Genomic DNA, 19,047 nt, shown 5'->3' with positions numbered 1-19,047 from the left:
CACTTAATGCACATCAGTTGCATCTGATTCACAGAAAAAAGACACCACCCCCACACCACTGCTTACAGCTACTGTCCTGCTCTGTTCATTCAGAAAGCAGTTTTCTATACACTAAATTTATACACGACTATAGAAGATGGAAAGAGAGGAAAGACTCAAAATCAGTGTTCTCTATAAGCCGAGCGCTTGGACGGTCGTCCAGGAGAGATTCGAATGCTGCCCAGCTAATTAGCAGAACATCCACAGCCTCCCACATCATGTATTTCTATTGGTGGTGCACATCTGCACGCCTGGGTGCATATAACAAAATTTATTGTGCACACAGATGGAAAAAAAATTAGAGGGGGAACATTGCTCATGATCATTAAGTCCACTCCTCTTCAATAGCAGTATAGTTCTCTCAATCAAAAACAAATAATTTCAAACAAAAGGTAGGACCATTGTCCTCAAACCTCCCTTGAGTAAGCCATCTGTTTGCCTGTACAAACACCACTACATAATAGCTAACACAGAAGGGGTCACTGAATGGATGGGGAGAAGGAAATATAGACCGAGAACCTGCCAACCTTGCTCATCTCACTCCTCCTAGACACAAACATGTTGTTCTGTATTCAGGCCCAAAACTGGTTTTCATGCAGGAACTGAAAATGCAGACTCGGCATCACTATTTTGAAACACTAAATCCCGATGAAGTCTGAAGGGAAAGTGAATAAATCTTGTGTGAGAGTGGGGGAAATCACAAACAGTAGTCATTGTGGAGCCCAACTGATATCACTGCTTAGAATAGCAAGAAGCCTTGATAACGCAATTAAGGTAACCCACAACTCAACACTGCACAAATGAGAAAACATTAACACATAGGTGCAACAGAGAAAAGTTACTCAAAAATGTAATCACCTGTAAGGACTCCAGGAAAACAGCAAAACGCAATTCAAAAGTAAAGGACTCTTAGTACACTTCTGGCCCATTTACATCCGGTACTTTTACAGTCCTTCCAATAAGCTGCCCATGAACTACACTGACATCTACGGTGAACAGAACACTGATCTTCTAAAGGATCTTCAGGCTTGCTACCCTTCTAGGTATATATCATAAAGGCCATCTTTTATGAGGAGGGTTTTTTTTTAGGGGGGGGGGGGGAGAAATGGATCTGGATGCTAGAAGTTTTTCTATTATTGTGTGTGTTTTTAATATATATATGCACAATTATTGCATTAGCTGTACATTTTAAACAGGGTGGAGAGAAGCAAAAAGCTTTGACTAGTGGGATCTTTGGACAATTTCTTCTCCTCTCCCCACCTCAATGCCAAGCCAAAAGCAAACAGCATCAGCACATGTTAGGACTGGATACTGGCCAGCTGGCAAAAAGGCCAACAAAACCAGAAGCCACCAGAAATACATTTCAATTTTTCAGGAATTTAATACCTAGACTCAACAAAGAGTTACCTAGACTCAAAGACACAGATTGAGAGTGACTCTTCCTAATGACACCAGACAGCAAGTGAAGAGAAAGCAGAGAACTCTAAATGCGTCATGACCCAAAAGCATAAAATAGTCAGTTCAGTACATTAAAAACTGATACTTTCTTGCATCTGAATGTGGGCTCTTCCGGTTTTCCTCACTTTTCTCAGAGGATGCCATTTACCAACACCCCTTTCCACACAGTAATATACAGAATGCAGACAGAAGGTGATCTTGTAGACAGCCACAGTCAGTAAGTGACCGAGAAGCAAATAGTAGGGGACACTGGATAGAGGATATGCAGAAACAATAAGCCTTCATTTTTCTGGGCAAACTAAATACAATTCTAAGTTCCACTTGCCTAAAGATCAAATCTATAGATAGATGCCAACTTGTATCTTCTGCACAGTCATACCATACACTGTTGTAGAATCATCTGACAAAGGACTGAGAATCCAGTACAATGCCACGGTTACAAAATTACACACGCTTTTATCATCTTTGCCCATTAAAGAAGAGGCCAGGCACTTTTCCCTCTTCACTCAGCTATTTTACAGAGTTGTGAGTCAAAGATCATCTATCTTCACTTACTTTTGGAGCATAGCCACAAGATTACTAGCAAGTAGCTTAATGGCAACAGTTCAAATGCTATTCAATCACATCCAGAATATGTGGGTATACTGCAGTAATGGTACCATGACATCATAGGTAAGTTATCTGCTGAAATCCGATGAAGTTAGACAATATGCATCTTTTCCTTCGCTCCTCACAGAGAACATGAAAGCTTAAGCACGGGTAATGAAGTATTTTAGATATAGCTTCATTCCTTAAGGTGGTACAAAGCTTTCTAACTGTTCTCTGTACAGCATTCTAAGTCACACGTGCCATCAGAGAGCAATAGCTTGAAACATTGGTGAATGATAGGTATCTAATTATGGCTGAGTATTGAAAGGTACAAAAAAGAGGGTTATGTACTTGCTTGTAGGATATGTAATTTTTCCTCAACAACCCCATTTTTGACTAGCACAGATGTGTGACGAGTGAGAAATACTTCCTTCTGGGCATGCATTAGATTTGCACCATGTATTGCTGTTTATTCTCCTTAGAAGTTTTTACTCATTTACATGCACTTAAGATCTGATTTCAGGATTGATCACTACTCAACAATGGGGAAAGAGGAAGGTGAGAGAACCAGAGAACTTTCCATCAAGAGAGAAGTGATTTAGTGTGCTTAGTATAAGTTACTTCCACAGCCCAAATGTACTAGTCACTATGAAAATTTTCACTATATATGTGCCACAAACAGTGTTCTGAGTGAAGTCAACTGTACAATCTCTGGTCATCTGAAGAAGTGGGCTGTGCCCACAAAAGCTACATACCATCTACATGTTTTGTTAGTCTTTAAAGTGCTATCAGACTATTTGTTGTTTTTTAACTTTATCCTGTACAGACTAACTCGGCTACCCTGACGCTTCTGTACAACCTCAAACTGCTGCTACCATCTGGGATTCCCCCACCCTCTGAACCACAGTTCTAACACCAGACCTGTCTTCACTGTGGTGCATCAAGCTACTCGTTGTCAGAATAACTGAGTGGAAGCCAGAGTTGGGTTCTATTCCTGGATTTGTATAAGCCATGAGCAAGTTAACTTCTTGGGGCCTCGGTTTACTCTGTTACACATTCCAGCAACAGCAAGGCGAAATTGTTCCCCAGTGTGATGATCATGCTACCACTACCCACCTTCTTGCTCTCTGGAGCTCCCCCACCACCCTGTCCTGCTGGGCCAGATCCACTGGTCTCCCCCAGACAAGGCACAGAGTTGGAGTTATGCCTCCCTGCAAAGCAAAGCAGACACTGAACCACTTACGTTCTGGAAGGACACAATTCTAGGGCACAGCTCTCAGGAAACCAACTCTGAAATGGGACCAAAACCCCCCAAATAAATCCCCCTCTCCCTGTGTAAAAGTTTTACACAGAGAAAATTCATTTAAGTTTTCTTTATCAACGAAAGAGACATGCTCAGTGATTGCTCTTGCCTGGTAATTATTTACATTGGGCCTGATAGTAAACAAAAGTGATTTTAGTGACTTTATTAAGTACCATTAATTGTAATGGTTTCAAGTGAAAACAGATCTAAAAAGCTTAAAAAACAACAACAAATAGTCTTGTAGCACCTTAAAGACTAACAAAACATGTAGATGGTATCATGAGCTTTCGTGGGCACAACCCACTTCTTACAAGAGGCTGATAAGAACAATTAGCACCTCCATTGTTAGCTTGGTTGGTTACTCATTAGGATGTGGAAGATAGTGTGCGAGCCAGCCCACATCCCAGTTCATACCATTTGCAAATGAATTACACTTGTGAATAAAGTTAAGTTTCAACCCTTCTCTGTGTATTTGGCTTGGGGAATTGTCCAGAAACACAACTGTGACTTGGAGATCCATTTATGAGTGTCAAGGCAGATTAAACCGTTCTCCAACAGGTTTTTGTGTGTTGCCTTTTTGGATATCTGATTTGTGTCCATTAATTCTTTCCTGTAGATCAGGGATGGGCAATAATTGTTGGCGGACGGCCACTTCAAGATTTTGGAAAGTGGTCAAAGGCCGCACTTTTCTGTGGAGGACATGCAGGGTCTAGGATGGAGGTTGGGCAGAGAAGGGTGCATGGGGTAAGGGACTGGGGTGCAGGACATGGTGAGGTCTGAGAGAAAGTTTAGGCAAAGGAAGGGGTTGTGAACTAGGTCGGGGATAGGGCTGTAGGTTCAGGGAAGGGGTATGGGTGCAGGAGAGGATTCTGGCCTGGGAGAGGGGCACAAAGTCTGGAAGGGAGCTGTGACCTGGGAGAAGGGGAAAATGGGGATGCAGACTACAGAGGGTGTGGGTGGTGACTTGGGGCAGGGGAATGGGGTGCAGGGTCTGGGAAGGCATTTGGGTACAGGAGTGGATTCTGGCCTGAGGGAGGAGTGCAAGAGGGAGTAGAGGGTCTGGGAGGGAGTTGTGACCTGGGGGAGGGGAGTACAGAGGGTTTGGATGGTGACCTGGGGAGGGAGTTGGAGTTGGGGGTGCAGGAGGGGCAGGGGTGCCAGAGGCAGGCTCTGGCTGGGAGGCACTTACTAAAGTCAGCAGCCCTGCAGCACCCCCAAGGAAGGCTGGGCTCCCTGTCTGCTGCAGCCTGAAATCACTTACAACTGCAAGCTATAAATCCCAGGTGGCTCTCAGCTTGGGGTGGGGGGAAGAGAGAGAGGGGAGATTTGCACTACTCCCATCCTCCAAGCCAATTTCTCAGATCTTATTGGCTATTTGTTCCTATTGGCCAGTTGTTTCTAGCCTCTCAGAGGTGAGGATTCAGCTAGGGGCAAGGAGATTGCATGAATCTTCTCCCTTCCTGCAGAGCAGAGAGATGCACAGGCTGAGCTTTAAACCACACAGCTGCCTGGGACAGAGTCCTGGCCAGGTGGGTGTGCGGGCCAGATCCAGCCCCTGGGCCATATTTTGCTCAGCCCTGCCATAGAGGCTGTCCAGTTTGGCCAAAAAGTAAGATCAAAGTAAGTTATTAAATAAACATGAATAGAAAAGGGATAACTAGCTCTAATTCACTAAGAAACTGGTCATATGCAAATTCTTACTCTAAACAACTGTTCTTATTTCAGGCATCAGCTTCAAAACACAGATGATCTTTTACTCTGATTTTGGTCTCCAGACTTCTTTAAAGTTCTTTTTTCCTCTTAGGGTGTGCCAGGCAGTCTCCAAAGCCAGCTGAAGACAAGGGGGATTGCTTCCCGTTGCTTAGTATTCCCAGCCCTGAGGTAAAGTCTATGTTTTACATCCCTGATTCCATGGGAAAATACCAGGTTCAAAATGGATTTCAGTACCAGGTGGTATAGTCACCTGTCTTCCTAGGATGAACCATGACTTGGACTTACAGGATAAGCAAGACTATTTACAAATTTATCACCAAGCCATTAGGCTTCCAGGGCACTAGTAAGGGCTCTCATTAACACAATTAAAACTATAAACAGACTCATACTTCATAACTTCACACACAAGAATGATACATGCACCAAAATAGGATATACACATCCAGCAGATTGTAACATTAAAATTGATGTTACAAAAGGTATTTTGTTTAAAGGATCTTTGAGTTATACAGTTTCACAAGTTAATTTTCATGAAGCATGCCACACATAAAGCTCAGATTTCTGCCACAATCTCACAAACACAATCATGATCTAGTAAGAGTGTCTGAATAAACTGCAATACAGGTCCTCATTTTCCTAGTTTAGACAAAAGAAATCCTTATATATTAGGGATGTAATAGTGTAGTCGACTAACTGATAAGCAAAAGCTAATAGGTTAATGATATAGACTACACGCATTCCCTCTCCCCTGCTGCCAGTAAATTTTCTAGCAGGCTGGCCAGCAGCCCAGCTCAGTCCTGGCTTATAGCAGGTCTGGGACCTACCCCTGCTGCAGCTCTGCATTTAAAATGTATTAGGAGCCAGGCAGGCAAGGCAGCCCAGCTCAGTTCCAGCTCGCACTGGTTGTGCTCAAGAATGCTCATATGACCATCTACATATTTTGTTAGTCTCTAAGGTGCTGCAGGACTTTTTAAATTTTTTTAAATTGAATTGGTTATCATCCCAACTAAAATGTTTAAGGAACTGGTTTTCTATGACACTGTATACTAAATTTCAGCCAGTGAAAAATCATGGAGTAGTCCTATAGCACTTTAGACACTAACAACAAATTTATTTTATGTATATGTATAAGCAGCTTTCGTGGGCAAATCCCACTTCCTCAGATAAGCAGAAAACTCATAATTTATGGCAAAAATAGGAAGTTTGCAACAGAATCCATATATTTCTTGCATCAATGAAGTAGTTAATGTGATTCTTTTGCACAAATGGAATTTAAGTTTGCCTTTAAAGGGGCCTTTTCATCACTCCTTGAACAGGCTACTATTTCTTAGCCCCAACTCCGAAAAAAATTAAAGGTTTGTAATTGTTTGCAGGTTAATAGTCCCAGTGAAGAATATTCACATTCACAAAGTTATTTATGTGCTTAAAATCTTTGTGGGATTGGGTTTTTAAAGAACATGGTTTTTAATCCTCAGCCATCTATGTCCAGGTTATTTTGGAGAATAAAGATATGGATTTCAACTTTTTAAAGCTAAACCGCTAATGGCTCAATTGCTTAGAAGAAAAAGTATCCATCTTGTTTTATCCATAACAAACATGGTGATATTAACCATAGAATTAAAAAAAAAACCTTATATGAATACAAACTAGACTTTAGTTATTCTGAAAGCAGCATAGTTTAGAATCTTTATACAAAACACGCACTATAATCCGTTACCAAATCCCCATTTTCTGTTTTTGTTGCATACATTCTTCATTTGTTCTTTCTAGATTCTTCTTCAGTTTTAGGCATATATATTTTTTTAAAAAGCAAATATAAATTTATGCTGGACTCCTACTCTTCAATAAATTGAGAAACTTACACACAAAACCCATCTAATCTATCCCAGGCATCCACTCACACCTTTACAATTCCATTAAATACTCAGTGTTACAGATTTACCGCTGAAAACTAACACCACAGAAGAAGAAGAAGAAAATCAGTATCAATATTTAGCAGCGTGATGGCAAAAAGATGACCCAATTTTTCTTCCATGCAAATCTTTCTGGCAGGGGGCAAAGGGATGAAACACTAAGTTGTGGATTACTATCAAAGGGTGCATCTCTAGAAAAAAAATAATCCAGTTAATAGTACTTCTCAGCTACTGGTCTATGCTCTAGCTCTCTGCCATTAAAAACAAGCGGGCTGGAAGATGCTGTCGAAGAGCAGCCCAAGGGGTCAGAAGGGCTGTGGAGGAGACACGGGGGAGGAAATGGGATAGTGTGTGGGTGGGTGGGGGGTATTTCCAGAGATGGTGGGGCCCGAGTGACTCGGGAGAAGAGGGCTCGCTAAGCCTCCGCGGCTCTTACCTTGAGGATATCCCCCCGTTTGAAGCTCAGCTCGTCGTCCGCGGTGGCTTTGAAATCGTACTTGGCGATGGCTTCCATGCTGGGGCTGCTCCGCGAACAGCGGCGCGGGGGGTGGCTGGGAAGGGAGCTCTCCCTCCGGCTCCGTCTACCCCACTCACGGGCGGCCCTAGGGGAGGTGGAGGAAGAGACCGACCATCAGGGGAAGTGTGGCACGGACGGATGGCAGGGGCCGCGCCCTGCTCCTCTCCCTCCTCCCGAGCCAGAACCGGCCGCCGCTTCCGCTTTCCGCCGCTTCCTCCTCAAGCCGGGGCTCCGCCCGGAAGCAGCCAGAGAGGAGTGACATGGAAAGCGGCCAATAGCAGCTAGGACTGCAGCGCACAGGGCAACGCGCAGGCGCACCCCATCCAAAGAGCTGGGTGCTCCTGCGCGTGCTTTCTCGGCCCCCGGCCTCATTGCACTAGGCCGCAGCGCGCTCTCCCCTTGGGGACTCCATATTCGCGCTGTGGGGACACACAGAAAGCACCCACACTCCTAGCCCCCCCATGAACTCAGGGCAGGACCAAGCCCCATCTAGACTATCCCTGACAGGGGTGGGTCTAACCTGCTCTGAAATAGCTCCACAGCCTCCCTAGGCAATTTATCCCAGCGCTTAACCACCCCGACAGGAAGTTTTCCCTAGTGTCGGACTAAACCTCCCATTGTTTCTGGGCCTATCCTCGTGGGCTAAGGAGCAGGATTTTTCTCCCTCCTCCTTGTAACACCCTTTTATGTACTTGAAAACTACTATCATGGCCCCTCTTCTCTAGACTAAACAAATCCCAGTCTTCCTCATAGCTCATGCTTCCTAGACTTTCTGTTGCTCTTCTTTGGACTTTCTCCAAGTTGTCCACATCTTTCCTGAAAGGTGGCGCCCAGAACTGGACACAATGCTCCAGTTGAGGCCTAATCAGTGTAGCATAGAGTGGAAACATTACTTCTTGTGTCTTCTTTACAACACTACTGCTAATACATCCCAGAATTTTTTATTTTTTTTTGCAAGAGTGTTCGAAACACTGTCAACTCACTTAGCTTGAGGTATACCATGGGGGAGGAAACCGTGCCTTCATGATCTTACCCACTTGTGATATCAAGTCCCACCTTCCACCCCCAAGACAGTGTATGCATGCGCACACACCTTTTCATCCTTCAAGCATCTTAATAAGAACAGAACTGTCGCTGCTCAGATAAGTGGGAGAGGGAAGGACACACTCTCAGGAGGGAAGCTAGGGAGAAACTTTAGAATTGAAAAAATTATATAGCCTAAATGTTTTTTATTTCCTTCTATTTTTTAAGTGAGACGATATATGGGATTACATTCAAGGGCATAATTCTCCTATCACAGGACAGAATCAAAGCAAATTAGCCTAGTCCACCCTAGAAAAAGAGGGCCATTTAGAAGTGTCATAACCCTCTCCCCTGAGCAAGATTGTACTCCTAAGCAATATCTTCTATACCAGCAGAAGTTTCTAGTGTAGACCTGACCTAAGATATTTCGATACACCAACCCATCAAAAAGCAAATCAAATGAACAGACATCCATTAAAATGTGCACACTTTTTTCTTTGTCTGTGGCCCATTTCCAAATACGCCAACAGCCTGCTTCAATAGAGAAATAAAATCCCCTTTGACTGCTCACCCCTTGCTACGCAATATAACTGACTACAGCCTATAATTGATGGGAATCTCATCCTGAACAAAATCTTTCCTGAACCTCACTTCTGGCCCTCAAACAACCCCCAACTTTTCCTAGCTCAAACACACCAACAAAAACCACACTAACTCAAAGTGGCACCAGAGCATGTCAGAACAGCAGATGCAAAGGCTGCAGACATAGCTTTCCACTGCTGCAATGCTCACCATGCTCCCTCCCCCAAAACACATCTTTCAAGATCCATGGACCCTATATACATGCCTACCACAATATGTGATTGTGACAGGTTCCCCTTGCGTGCCATCTGGAATTGGGGTACCACTGAGCCCACTTAACCCACTAGCCTGGGTTCCCTTCAATACTGTACTGCAATGACAAGATGACACATCCTCGCCAAGGCTCTAACTTAAGCTTTTACCAGCATATATATAAACCCAGCTGCTACATAGTCCTGTTTTTTGTTTCAGCTACACCAGACTAACACGGCTACATTTCTATCACTATTATTTTGAATGACTGACAATTCAATGCAAAGAGGTCCTGAGGCTGTTAATTATCAGTTGCTAGTTGCTACATAGAACAAGTTTTTGTTACATAGCACTCATAACCTAAGTTCTTTCTAAGTTGCATGACCATGCAGCAAGCTATCAAGGACTGTGCAAGAAGGGAGAGGTACCCCTCTCTTGGTCTAGCCTAGCCTGAGCTGCTGTGGTCAGGGAGTTGCACTCCTACCCCATCCAGAGCTGCCGTGGCCTGAGAAAGGTGCCACAGCCCAGGCCAGCTCCACTCAACAGAAAATGCACCACTGTGCAGTAGCCCCAGAAAACAACCAGATGAAAATGTCAGTCACACTTCAATCAAGTTACATAAGGAAAATAATTCACGAATAAGAAAAATCGCCGCTTCATTTTCCTGTCTAGTAAATTCATCTACATGGCTCCGTCGACGTGTTGGGCCTTGCCTAACTGATCAACTAGCTCAATTTGGGATATTTCATTTAACTTCCGGGGGTTATTACAAAACTTCAGGGTGCCATCAGGCTTTGGGACTAGGGCTGGACCATTGGCTGTGGGGTTTTTCAATCACCCCGAGTTCCAGCATCACCTCCATCTTAACTTCTTCACTTTTGGCCTCCAGTATGGTTTCATCTTCACCCTTGCTCTGGGACAGATGACAATATAGTGTTGGACCATCATCCTACAGCCTGGCTGCATGGAGAACACCCCTTAGTTCCACTTGATAATGTCAATGATGTTTGTTCATTGTTCTGGAGTTAATTCAGGGATAACTGCCTTTGTGGGCCATCTGCCTGGGGTAGAGCTCCCTGTGTGACCAGGAATGTCTACCAGTTACACCATGCTTTCTGATAGTTAACACTGTGGATCTGCTCTGGCCTTTGGCAGTCTGGTTGCTTTATCTTGTAGTCTGCTTCCCCAGCAACTTCCACTATCTCATATATGGCCCATGCCAGCTGGCCAGTAGCTTGCTTTCTGCTATTGGTACCAGCACCTGGTATCCTGTCTAAAATCTCTGTTTTCACCCAGTGGCTGTCATAGGTCTTCTGGGCCTTCTTCCAACTGCTCTTATACTTTGGGGTCAGTTGCACTATTTTCTCTCTCTAGAGCTATGTGCTCTATGACATTCTTCTCTGGGTTGGGCTGTTCTTAATCCTGCTTCATGATATTTAACATGCCACAAGAGTGGAGAATCCCATAGACACTTTGGGGACCTCCTGTATTGCAAACATCAGGTACAGTATCAGGGTATCCCAGTCTTTTCCATCCTGGGACACTGCCTTCCAGATCATGCTCTCGGGGGTATGATTAAATTGCTCGACCAGGCCATCGGTTGGAGAGCGGTAGACTGAGTCCACAAAGCCTGGATGTAGAGCAGTGTGCATATGTCCCACATTAATTTTGACCTGACGGGAGTTCCTTGGTTGGTCAGGATTTCCTTAGGGATGCTCACTCTCACAAAAACCTGGAACAATTCTTTTGCTATTGCCTAGGATGTGGGATTTCTTAGGGGAATGACTTATGGATACCTTGCGGCATAGCCAAGGATGACAAGTATACTTTGATGCCCCAGACCAAACTTCCGAGTGGGCCCACTAGGTCCATGGCTATTCTTTTTTAAAAGGACTTCAGTAACAGGGCCTGTAAGTGAGGTTGGGGGCTATGCAATGGGTGTTCTGGACAAGAGGCTCAGTAGCGCTAGACTTCCACCCATACCCCAGGCCAGTAAAATCTCTTTCAGGACTCTGTACAGGGTCCCCAAATAAATGGCTGTGAGCTTACTCTAAAATTGCCCTTGTGTGCTTCTGTGCTGCTAAGAGCTGTTCTACTTCCCTTCATATTTGTGCTACTTGTTGTTTTCCTCCACTACCTTCTCCCTTATATTTGCATATAGAATGTGTGACAGTTACTCCCACCCTTGCTTTATGAAAATTGGCTTGTGAATATAGAGGTACGTAACTTGGAGATGCTTTAGACAAAATACTTCATGTAAGCTATCAATTTTAATGTTACAATCTGCTGGATCTGTATACCCTATTTTGGTGCATGTATCATTCTTGTATGTAAAGTTATGAAGTATGAGTCTGTTTATAGTTTTAAGGTTCTAATGAGAGCCATTACTAGAAGCCTAATGACTGGTGATCAGCTCAATGGCTTGTAAACAGCTTTGTTTGTCTTGTAAGTCCAAAGGTGGTTGGACTAGAAACAGGGCCGGACCGAGCCCTTTTGGCGCTCTAGGCCCAGGCGTGCGGCGCTGCCCTGGGCACAGGGCGCATGCGCAGGCCCACCTGTGGGGTGCAGGCCCACCCCCTCCGGGTTCGCGGGTCCGCCCCCGGGATGCACGGCACATGCGCCGCCCAGCCTGGCCTAGCCAGTGCTGCTAGCACATGTGCCAGGCCGTGCATGGCCCCGCAGCCATAAGGGCAAGGGCGCTGCTGTCTGGCGCCGCGGGGCCGGCGCTGCGGGAGCCGGGCGCGCGGCTCCTGATGGCAGCTGTAAGGGTCGTCGCGCGCCTCTTACAGCTGCCATCAGGCGCCCCCCGTGGGTTGGCGCCCTGGGCAGCTGCCCAGCTCACCCATGCCTCCATCCGGCCATGACTAGAAAGACATGTGGCCATGCCTGCTCGTACTGGAGATGCATTTTGAACCTGGGCATTTTCCTTGGGAACGGCCTGCCAAAAAAGGGTTCCTACCCTGGGGGAAAGACTAAGCCATGGGTAGCAAGCCCCTTGGACTTTAGCTAGTCTGGGAAACAGCCTGGCACATCCTAAAACAGTGTTTCTTAAACTTTTTAAGATCAAGGAACACCAAACAATAATTTTTTTAATGAGGTCAGGGGGGTAAAGGGTTGGGGGAAAAGTTATTGAGGGGAGGAAAAAAAGGTCACCTGCCCCTTTAAGGATGGCCATTTTGAACTCTGTTGTTCTCTGTGGCACACTTCTGACTGCCTCACGGCACACTGCGAAACACAGTTTAAGAAACACTGCCCTAAAAGGATACAAAAGAACTTTAAAGAGGACTGGAGATCTAAGTCAGAGACAAAGAGTTTGTCACTGACTTGAAGATTACGCCTGTAATAAGGACAGCTCTAAGGATGTCTACACTTGCACCCTCTTTCGAGAGAGGGATGCAAATGCAGTTGAGCGAAATTGCAAATGAAGCGTGGATTTGAATTTCCTGAGCTTCATTTGCATATTTGCTTGATGGCGCTATTTCAAAATAGTGCTATTTAGAAATAACAAACGCTGTGTAGACGCGATTATTTTGAAAGAAAACCCTTTTTCTGAAATAACCCTTATTCCTCCTACAATGAGGTTTACCAGTTATTTCGGAAAAAGGGTTTTCTTTTGAAATAACCATGTCTACACAGCGTTTGTTATTTCGAAATAGCGCCATAACGCAAATATGCAACTCAAGCACGGGAAATTCAAATCCGCGCTTCATTTGCAATTTTGTTCAGCTGCATTTGCATCCCTATCTCGAAAGAGGGTGCAAGTGTAGACATACCCGTATTGATTAAGAATCTGCATGCAATAAGTGTCTTAGTGAATTAGAACGAGCTATGTGTTTTCTTCTCATTTTAATTTAGTAAGTTACTTTGATCTGGAAAAACTTAAAAAAACAATGAATAGTTTTGCAGCACTTTAGAGACTAACAAAATTTCAATGTTTGTTTCCACTTGCAGCCACTTAAATCCTCCTGTTTGTACTTAATAACAAACACTGATGTTTATTGTTAGGCCCAGTGTAAACAATTCTTTTTCATTGATAGAGAGTTTCCCCCGTGTAAAACTTTCATTTGGGGTGTTTTGGTCCCATTTCAGGGTTGGTCTCCTGGGTGCTGAGCCCTAGAACTGCATCCACTCAGAGCTGATGTGGTTCAGTGTCTGCATTGCTTTGCAGGGGGTCAGTAACCCCAACTCTGTGCCTTGTCTGGGGGAGACCAGAGAATCTGGCCCAGCAAGACAGAGGAGTCGGGAGCCCCAGAGAGAGCAAGAAGGTGGATGTCAGTGGCATGATCAGCACATCCCAAGGGGACTTCTGTAACCGCACTCCATCACAGCATGTTGTAGGCTTGATCATGCTCAAAAGTTTTGTGTGGCAGTCTGATCTGGCTTAATCCTGTAGGATCAGTTTCAACTTCACCCCTCAGTTGCTCCTACTGGTGCTGGGATGGCCTCTGTGACCTCACTAGTGTGAGCTGTTTCCTGGTTTCCCGGACAAGTTTGCCTACCAACCAGGGCAGCTTTCTGGTTCCCTGCCAAAATCCTAACCTTTTATCTGCCCTCCTTTCCTGCCAAGATTTCTGGGGCTTTCTGAGGGGGGTGAAAATAATTTTGGGGCAAATCCTGTGACAATTGGAGCATCTGTGGATGCCTGTCTCTCAACACAGGGGCTGTTCTCCCTTCGCTTTCTTGTGGGAGTAGGTTCTCAAACCCTGGGAAGTCCTTATGCAGCCTGCAGACCACCCCTATGGTCATCTTGGTAGTATTATCCTGGATCGAATCCACCCTGGGATCATGGGGTAAAACTTTACGGTGCCATGGACACCCATTACTCCTGTGCCTTTGACCGGAGTCAGTTAGTCTTGCCCCACTAAGTTCCCCAAGACCAATATGACAGCTCCCAGAATCCACCAAAGCTGTGGTCTCGATGTCATTCATTTTTACTGACCTGATGCACCCATGAGGGCCATTGTGAGCCCCACCACACAGATTTGGCTACATCACTCCTTGTGCTCCCCCAGGTTGCACAGGTTCCTCCCTGGTAGGGCTCTGAGCTGCTAAGTGCCTCAATTCCTCACACTCATAATACTGATCTCTTACTCTGATGCTTGCTCTCTGCTCCCCTGGTCTCTTCTCCGAGATCCCTTCAGGGCCTCGGGCCAAAACTTGGTGTTCTTCCTTTTAGTTATTGCACTACTGGAGTTCTCAATGGTGTGGGACCTTAGGGTCGGGACTGGCTTCCTGGTCCACTGTGTCTTATCAACTGTTCCGGGGTCTGGAACAGCTCATGGACTATCAGCTCTGTCTCTCTTCCATCATGCGTGGAAGGGGCATTTTGGTCAACCCAGGCTTGGAGGCCTGACAGTAGCCCCCTCACATACTAGTCCAGCACCAGGAATTCCATCATTTTTGCAGAGCTGAGGGCCTCTGTGCATAGCCACTTCGGGGTCAGGTGGATTAGATCAAAAAGTTGTGACTATGGTGCCTTGTCCTCACTGTAATGCCACTCATGGAACCTCTGGACTCACAATGCCACTGTTCTCTGGATCTGCCAAAATCTCTACTTTCAACTGGAGCTAGTCTCCGTGGCCATATCATACGTTTTTTGGGCCTCCCCACGTGGAAATGAAGCAAGGATTCCAGGTCACTGATCTCAAAGCCAGCCTTCTGCAGGGCTTCCCTCTCAAAAGCTAGGAGATCATGGGCAGTCGGTGAAGGCAGGGCTGAGGGAGGAAAGCCTCAGCCCCACTTTCAGCCTTGCCCGCCCCCAGAAGGCGTGGCAGAGCCCAATGCGTATGCTCCCCCCTTCCAACCACAGGGAGGAGAGGGGAGTGGAGTGGGGGGGTGCTCACGACACCCTCCCCAGACCCAATGGCAGGCACGCCACATGGCCCAGCTGAGCCCAGCCCAGCTTCTTGAGCACCCGGAGGCATGGAGTGCTGCGCCACGTGGTCCGGCCCAGCCCGGGAGGGTGGGCCCTGGGGGCAGCAACACTCCACCCACAGAACCCCTACAGTAGGCATTCTGCAGGCAGGGCTATGCCCTGGTTTGGGAAGGCAGAGCCTTCCCACCTTACATATCCGACGCACGATGCCCATGCAGGAGATACACCTCCACATCATGCTACTGTGGCATTTTCTGCAGGCAGTTGCTAGCATGTATGGTCTGTGTCCGGCCATACCTGTGTCTTAGTTCAGTTATGGCCTTCACCTGGTTTATCACTTCCCACAGCATAGCGTGGTCGTAGGTGGCTTGGCTCATCAGCAGGTGATTGATCTCCTACTTCAGCCATACCATCTCCTGTTGGACATCTGCCTGCATCCAGGTAGACACCTTCTGGGCCTGTATTAGCGCCTTGACCACATTGTCCATCTTCAGGATGAGGGAGGAGTTTTTGGCTCACTCTGGTTTAAGACCATGATCCCATCCCTGACACTGTGTGGCAAATGGCTGATGCCGCTGTGGTGGGCCCAGCACTTTTCCTTGGTTGGAAAATAGGGGCAGGACGCTGCACCTGCCCCTATTCTTGGGCATCAGTGGCTCTACTAGTGCCCTGATAGGGAAAAGAGGGAGAGCAGGAAAGGGACACAGGTCTGCCCCTACTCTGGGCTCCAGACCCTTCAGCTTCATGGGTTTCTTACCACCTTTTCCCTTGGACAGGGTTACTCTCAGTCATCTGTGCTAGGGCATACCCTGCCAAGCAGAGAGTTATTCCTTCCCCTGATACTGATCCTCTGTTCAGTAACGGAACTCCTGCAAACTGTAGTCAGCTCTCCTTCCCCTCCCATCTGACCGATGCAGGGTTTTTTAATTAGGTCTCTGGCAAGGGCTTACCTGGCTCCAGATGCTCCAATTAGTCTCTCCTTATTTCACGGAGAATAAGGCCCAGATCATCCTGGGGCACTTATACAGTAACTAATCTATGCTGCAGTTATCTTCTTGAAAATGAGACTTTAAGCAAAATAATATGACGTGAATAATCCAATTTCCCCATAAGAATGAATGTAAATGGTAGGGGGCAGGTTAAGTTCCAGGGACATTTTTTTCACCAGACCAAAGACATTTTTACATCAACAATTCCGTACAAGTGTTAAACAAACAATTTAATACTGTGCTCAGCAATGATGATTGGAGTCAGGGGGCGGAAGAGGGTGGATCGTCGGGCTGTTCCTCTCGCTCTTTTTGCTGAACTTCCCTAACTTGGCAGGGGAAAAAAAATCTACAGATTGTTGTTCTGCTTTCCTTTTTTTTTTTCCTGGTAATTTTTTTATGTCATTGTGGTGTGGTTTGGCCCACAACTGTGACTAGGTAAGTGAATATCCTCTGGCCCCAGAGCTGTTGAGGGGATGAGCCAACAACACTCCCACTCTTAGGTCTGGAGAGCAGGTGTGACACGTGGCAGGGCACAAAGATTAACATGCCTGCCCAAATGCTGTGGGGGGGAAGGGGCAAGAGGCCAGCAGCCGCAGATGGCTTGCAGCAGCTGCCCCAAGCCCTGCACTTTGGGGGGGCCTGTGGGGCCCAGGGTGGCTTGGGGAACCTGTCATCAGCAGCAGGAGTCAGCCTGCCCCTGCACTCACTGGCAGATGGAGGAAGTAGAACGACCCAGCCCCTGCCCACTCCGATACTCCAGCTCCCAGCCACATCGCTTGGGGGAGTGGGTTTGGGGGAAGGGGTGGAACCACCCTCTGCACTCACTGGCAGCAGGAAGTGTAGTGTTAGGCACTGGAAGCTGGTGAAATGGAGTGGGCTGGGGCCAGGTCACTCCACTCACTGGCAACAGCAGGAAGTGCAGGGTGAGTCTGACCCCTGCTGCCGGAGCCAGGCCCCAGCTAGCTCCCCGGGCCGCATCACCTGGGGGAGAAGGCTTGTGGAAAGGAGTGGAGCTGGGATGTGGTAGTGTAACAATATGGTTTTTCTGTAGTCATGTTGGAAGGCCTGTGCTAGGCTTGAACCAAAGCCTTCTTCTGCAGCCAGACTGAAGAGCAGCAGCCATTAGCTGTAAGGCCTGGAGTCACATGCTCACATTCCATCTAAATTGTATTAAAAAAGTGTCACACCAAACTGTGAGGAGGGGACTTTGTCCTGACAGCTCCCCCACTGTCACCAGATAAAGAAACAGATCTCAAGATGGGTAAAGAAAACTGAAGTAACACCATTCTGTCTGGCAAGAAACTGCTTATCAATAATGTTGTGGAATCCTCATTCTATGATCATGGTCATTACACTTTCCTATTATTTGACTGTGTGATCTCTGTCTGGTTTGTAACTGTTTCTGTCTGCTGTATAATTCATTTTGCTAGGTGTAAATCAATTAAGGTGGTGGGGTATGATTGGTTAGGTAATTTTGTTATGATTGGTTAGTAAAATTATACTAAAATGATTGGTTAAAGTATAGCTAAGCAAGATTCGGGTTTCATTATATAAACTGGGGCCAAGATGGAGACCAGGAAGAAGATCGGAAGTAACAGAAGCAGAAGGAAAGAAGAAAAAGCGGGAAGAAGGCCAGGAACACCAAGAAAAGGGGGAAGACCTGGAAAAGAAGAACTCACTTGCAAGAGACAGACTAAGGCCAGAGAGACTGATATTGCCTGGAAGCATTTCAGAGAACACTACCACAGAGGGGTATCCAGGGCCCCACACTCTCCTAAGGACAGAGCCTCCTCTGGGGTAGGGGTGGTACAGGAAGGAGTAATGGGGGTGGGGTGGGATGCTCACATCCCCTGTTGTGCCCCTCTTCAGCAGTTGCCACTGCTGCAGTGTCTTCCTTGTGCAAGCTCTGAGGGCTTGGGCTTGACATAGGAGCCAGACAGAACAGGCAAACAGCACATAGGAAGGGACATGGTGCTGCATCCTTCCCCAGCACCTGATGGGGATGTCTCTGCTGGCCTCTGAGCAGTACATCACACAAATGCCTGCTCCATTTAGTCACTGAACATCCCCCATCCCCACCCCACAGGGTGCTGGGAAGACCAGTAGTCTCCTAAGGGAGCCAATCTTCCAGGCTGTATAATACTCTCAGGAGACACAATGCATGGAACCGGATGGTCATGGAACATGTAGGAACCAATGACATAGGGAAGGATAGGAGAGGGGTGCTAGAAGCCAAATTTAGGCTGCTAGGTAAGAGATTGAAATCCAGGACCTCTGTGGTAGTGTTCTCTGAAATGCTTCCAGTTCCACACACAGGGAACAGGCAGAATTGCAGTGTCTCAATGCATGGATGAGGCAATGGAGCAGGAGGGTAGGTTTATTAGGGACTGGGGAAAGGGGGAGCCTATACAGGGAGGATGGGCTGCACCTAAACCAAAATCATAGAATCTTAGAATACTAGGACTGGAAGGGACCTCGAGAGGTCATCAAGTCCAATCCCCTGCCCTCATGGCAGGACCAAATACTGTCTAGACCATCCCTGATAGACATTTATCTAACCTACTCTTAAATATCTCCAGAGACGGGGATTCCACAACCTCCCTGGGCAATTTATTCCAGTGTTTGACCACCCTCACAGTTAGGAACTTTTTCCTAATGTCCAACCTAAACTTCCCTTGCTGCAATTTAAGCCCATTGCTTCTTGTTCTATCCTCAGAGGCCAAGATGAACAAGTTTTCTCCCTCCTCCTTATGACACCCTTTTAGATACCTGAAAACTGCTATCATGTCTCCCTT

The 19,047-nt window shown here is 46.5% G+C and overlaps 1 protein-coding gene across 1 annotated transcript in view; it reads right to left on the bottom strand.

The window, feature by feature from the left end:
• The window catches only part of GRB2 (growth factor receptor bound protein 2), an 83,725-nt gene extending 75,962 nt beyond the window's left edge, over positions 1-7,763 (bottom strand). The window contains exon 1 of the mRNA XM_006136426.4: positions 7,451-7,763. Within this exon, the coding sequence (XP_006136488.1) occupies positions 7,451-7,528 (78 nt within the window). The 5' untranslated portion in view covers positions 7,529-7,763. The remainder of the gene's footprint in view (positions 1-7,450) is intronic.
• Positions 7,764-19,047: the final 11,284 nt, after the last annotated feature.

Source organism: Pelodiscus sinensis, chromosome 20 (genome assembly GCF_049634645.1).
Source record: "Pelodiscus sinensis isolate JC-2024 chromosome 20, ASM4963464v1, whole genome shotgun sequence".
Taxonomy (NCBI): domain Eukaryota; kingdom Metazoa; phylum Chordata; order Testudines; family Trionychidae; genus Pelodiscus; species Pelodiscus sinensis.
The sequence above is the reverse complement of the archived record's forward strand: the minus strand, read 5'-3'. Positions and strand labels throughout refer to the sequence as shown.